Source organism: Panicum virgatum, chromosome 2K (genome assembly GCF_016808335.1).
Source record: "Panicum virgatum strain AP13 chromosome 2K, P.virgatum_v5, whole genome shotgun sequence".
Lineage (NCBI taxonomy): Eukaryota > Viridiplantae > Streptophyta > Magnoliopsida > Poales > Poaceae > Panicum > Panicum virgatum.
The window spans coordinates 8,078,871-8,083,168 of NC_053137.1; the positions used below are offsets into that span (position 1 = coordinate 8,078,871).

The 4,298-nt window shown below is 45.6% G+C and overlaps 1 protein-coding gene and 1 long non-coding RNA gene across 7 annotated transcripts; one reads left to right on the forward strand and one right to left on the reverse strand.

The window, feature by feature from the left end:
- Positions 1-4,298, forward strand: LOC120664763. 6 transcript variants are annotated; one of them, XR_005671003.1, is made up of 3 exons: positions 1-1,189; positions 2,104-2,220; positions 2,915-3,088. XR_005671003.1 is itself a non-coding variant. In XM_039944091.1 (3 exons), exons 1-3 carry the CDS (start codon positions 71-73, stop codon positions 4,055-4,057), a joined length of 1,605 nt encoding a protein of 534 aa, XP_039800025.1. In that variant the 5' UTR covers positions 1-70; the 3' UTR covers positions 4,058-4,298. The 6 variants fall into 6 exon arrangements, 2 of the variants coding, with proteins under 2 accessions (XP_039800025.1, XP_039800035.1); XR_005671004.1 differs by lacking the exon at positions 2,915-3,088 and adding an exon at positions 2,489-2,552; XM_039944091.1 differs by lacking the exon at positions 2,104-2,220 and adding an exon at positions 3,746-4,298.
- LOC120664776 lies at positions 2,483-2,776 on the reverse strand. Its single transcript, XR_005671005.1, has 2 exons — positions 2,678-2,776; positions 2,483-2,540 (listed from the first exon to the last, which is right to left on the reverse strand). It is a non-coding gene; the product is annotated as an uncharacterized LOC120664776 (long non-coding RNA).

The following is a 4,298-nucleotide window of genomic DNA, read 5'->3' on the forward strand; positions in this document are numbered from 1 at the left end:
TGTAATAAATATGTAAAAAATCCCAATTGATCATGGTTGGCTGCTGCACCAACGGCAGCTATCGTCGGCGATGAGCCGAGAAATCTCCAGCCCCACGAGAGATCCAGCACGACCGAGGTGTAGGGTATCTCGCGGCGACGGCGTTGAATCGACGATGCGTGGCATTCGCGAGAATCTCCGGGCGGCGCTCTGCATTCCTGGCGGGAACCGCCGCCCGCCCCCAACCCTTCCTCCCCCGGACGACTCCGCCGGCGAGGGTCGGGAGGACCTCATCAGCGCGCTCCCCGACGACGTGCTCCTCTCCGTCCTCCTCCGCCTCCCGTCCGCCGCGCGGACCAGCGTCCTCTCGCGCCGCTGGCGCCGCCTCTGGGCGCGCCTCCCGGAGCTCCGGTTCCCGCACCCCACCGACCCGCTCGCCCTCGCCCGCTCCCGCGCCGCGCTCGCGGCGCTCGCGGGCCCCGCGCTCCGCCTGCTGCGCGTCGTCGCCTACGACGCCGACCCGGGGGACGCCGCCGCGGTGCTCCGCCTCGCCGCGGCCCGCCTCGCCCGCGAGGTCTCCATCCGCAACGTGGTGCCGGAGTGCCGGAAGAGAGCGGTGGTGGCCAGGGCCGGGGCGAGGGCCGCCGTCGTGCTGCCCTGCTTCGACAGGGCCGAACTGCTTCTCCTCTGCCTAGGTTACCTTCGCCTCGTGATGCCACTGTCCGGAGTGTTCGCAAAGCTCACCGTGTTGTATCTGAGCGACGTCCGGTTCGAAGATGCCTGCGACCTCGGCGACGCCCTCTCGACAGCACGGTGCCCTTCGCTGCGAAAACTTGTTATCCATAACGCTCAAGGGTTGTCCAATCTCGCTATCTGTTCAGAGTCTCTCAGTGTGGATTTGCGGAATTTGGAAGGATTGCAGCAGCTCACTGTTGTGGCACCAATGCTCAGGGAACTGATTATCATTAACTGCTTCCTCATGAGGCAACCAGTGGCCGGCATCTCTGCTCCAGTTCTGGAAAAACTCTGGTGGTCTGATGTATATGATCCAAGCTCAGTCCAGCTCGGTGAGCTGGCACAGCTGCGGATGCTGGTGACCTGCTGCTTTGCAGGGTATGGATTGTTTGAAAATATGCAAAATTGTGTCACTGTGCTGTTATTGCAGCACTTTCAGAAGATTGCTTTTCTTGGCATGCTCATCATTCCAACTGTGAGTATATGTCCTGTTATCATGTATTTGAATCTGTTCTTTACTAAAATATTGCTAAGGATAACTGACGAGTAACTGTCTGAAACGAAAATTACATCAAAGTTCAGACTAGTAGTGATTGCTAGATCATGTAGCCAAGCGCTGATCAATAATATGCATGTTTATGGTCAATATTGTGACACTTGACCCTACATGGGCATGAATGCAAGCATCAAATGTTGACATGGATTTAACTACTGATCTGCTAACAAATGAATTGGGGTCTTTTGATCGTACCTCAACCCAAATGGACTGAAGCTCCAAGACACTCACATTCTTTGGCTAATTTATAATTTTATAGTACAGTAAAAATGGAAAAAAATATTATATTTCTCCTGTGTCCTGGCATTAAATACAAAGTCTTTATCAGGATCAGTAGTTGAGAAGATTGTCGTATTGTTCCTGTATCCTGCCAGGCTGCCATCAAACGTGAAGTCTTTACCAGGATTAGTAGTTGAGAATATTGGCTTTTTGTTGGTACCATCCTTAATGGTGTCACACATGCCAATCTTTGGAAATCATGCAAGATGACGATGTCCTTAGTATTAAGGCTTTATTGATATGTCCAAACCATTTTAACTGGCCAACGATGGAGAAAATTTTCTTTAATTGGTGCCACCCCTACCCACGTATATCATCATGTCAAACATGATCCTTTCTTCTATTACTGCAAATGATAATTTGTAAGCACACCTCGATTCTTATATAAAATCCTCGCACGATTTAACAAGCCTATCAGTCGTAGGGTTATTGAGGTTCTTCATTCAAATTACATCCTATTGATGGGTCATGTTTAGTCTAACTTATATTTATAAAATTTAATGCACATTGGTACCTTATTGAATGATGGCATTACTGCAACTGCTTTTTGTTAGTTATACACATAACAGATGCACTGGTATGGTTGTAATATTTGGTCAAGGACATGAATTCAAGAGTGGAGGTATAGTATGTTTGGGGCATATTCAACTCAGAGCTGAGGCCCAAACAGGGTGAGTGTGTAGTTCTCAAGTAATTATGGTTTTTGTACCAGAGAAATCTTCTATCATTAATGATTACTCCGCCATGTTTTCAAGTCGTCCGATTAATCGCCCAGGTCGGTTCTCCAAGTCCGACCAGCACCACCGACCCGACCAGAAACCTGGTCGTCCGATTACTCGTCCACTAATCGCGATTAGTCGGTCGACCAGGGCATTTCCCGACCAGGGCAGCATGAAGGTTTCTCACTTTCTCCTAACAACTTCATTTTTTTTGTTTCAGCAGCAGGGATTCAGCAAGAAGAATATGGAGTTTTGGACAAGAAGCTGGAGTTCTGGAGAGCAAATATCAAAAGTAAGTCACCAAAACCTGCATAATTGCTTGCTGTATACTATATTGTATATATATAATTATATATACACTATATAGTATATACTGAACATGTAGACATATGGACGATTAGGGAACGACCAGGCTCGACCAGGTCGACCTGGTCGTCGACTAATCGCGATTAATCGCCTGGTCGGTCCCTAGGCGACCAGGACCGACCAGCCGATTTGAAAACATTGTTACTCCGTAGAACAAACCCGAAGTACTTTTGCTGCATTTTGTAACTGTCATTCCTTGTGAGAAAATTACCTATTCATTAAAGTTGCTTCATTTTTTGCTGCTTATGAAAATTTCTTGTAACCTTTTATGAGTTTGCAGAACATGGTTAACTACCAGTACTTCATGGAGGCGACAGCCTTACTCCCAGACATTGAGAACTTACACCTGCGCTTGGCAAGACATGGACATGTTGTTGGCACTTGTGTATTCCATATGCTTAAGATTTCTACCAGTATAAGAAGGTTGAATCTGGATATAAATGAAGGCATTAAGGTACGCTTCACTTTTTCAGCTACCAAATGCTTTGGTGCACTAATGCTTGACTAAGGGAAAGTTCAGGAATTAGATTTTATAATTATATATCTTCATGGTTTATTTCTAGAAGATATTGTATGCATACAAAAGTACAATGAAAAGCTGCATCTTTAATTTGGATCCTAATAAAGTGCCAGTGCAGATTTTGCTCACTGGCATCAAGTGTTTAACTAATGGTGTGCTTTACGCAGAGTCAATACTTAAGATGATGGTGCTCTCATGGTGCCATGCTAAAAGATCTGTTGAAACACTAAGAAGCAAAATTCTTTGATTATAACCTATTTGCAATTGGCAAAATTTTGTAAGATGATGGTGCTCTCATGGTGCCATGCTAAAAGATCTGTGAAACACTAAGCAAAATTCTTCGATTATAACCTATTTGCAATTTGCAAAATTTTGTGGAAATTTGCGTCCTGATGAAATTCTCTGCACGAACTCCTTTCTGCAATTGGCGAACACCAAAGGATATCCTGTTCATCTCCAAATTTACCATATGTTGTTCAGATGTCATCTGTTTAAATCATTTCAACTTTCTAATGCTGTTCTTGTTGTTAATAGCCATTGAAAAGTTTATTGAACAGCTAGCCGATCTTATATTTATGTTCCTCATCTCAGGAAAAAGCTGCTTGTTCACCTGGTTGTGTTTGTCATCTGCCGCAAGACTGGGAAACTAAGGAGCTCCGCTTTAATTCTCTGGAAGAATTGAGTATTTGTGGATTGAGCGGTGCAGATTGTGATTTCACATTTGTGAAACGACTATTGGGATGGATGCCAGTGCTCAGAACAATTACTATGAATTTCAATCCCTCAGCCTTTGTCAGTGAGGAGCTTTGTAAGGAGCTACTTTGCCTCCCCAGGCCAGAGACTTGCATGAAGATTTACTTATATCGCAATGGGGCAAAGGTGATGTATACACCCGCATGCTAGGGCAGTCTTAAGGGCCGTATGGCTGTAGCCTTGACATGGGAGTATTAACCCTACCTTAACTAGACAGTCATATTAAGTATCCAACTCCGCTTTAGTTCTGGCATCAAGTGTGGTTCATGGCCACTGGCCAATGTTGTGCATTATGCTAGAAGAACACCATTTTAGTCTGTAGCGTTAGAACAGTTGTGTCCCAACATTCAGAATGTTAATTCAGCCGTTCCTGCAGTTGTTGGGCAAGATC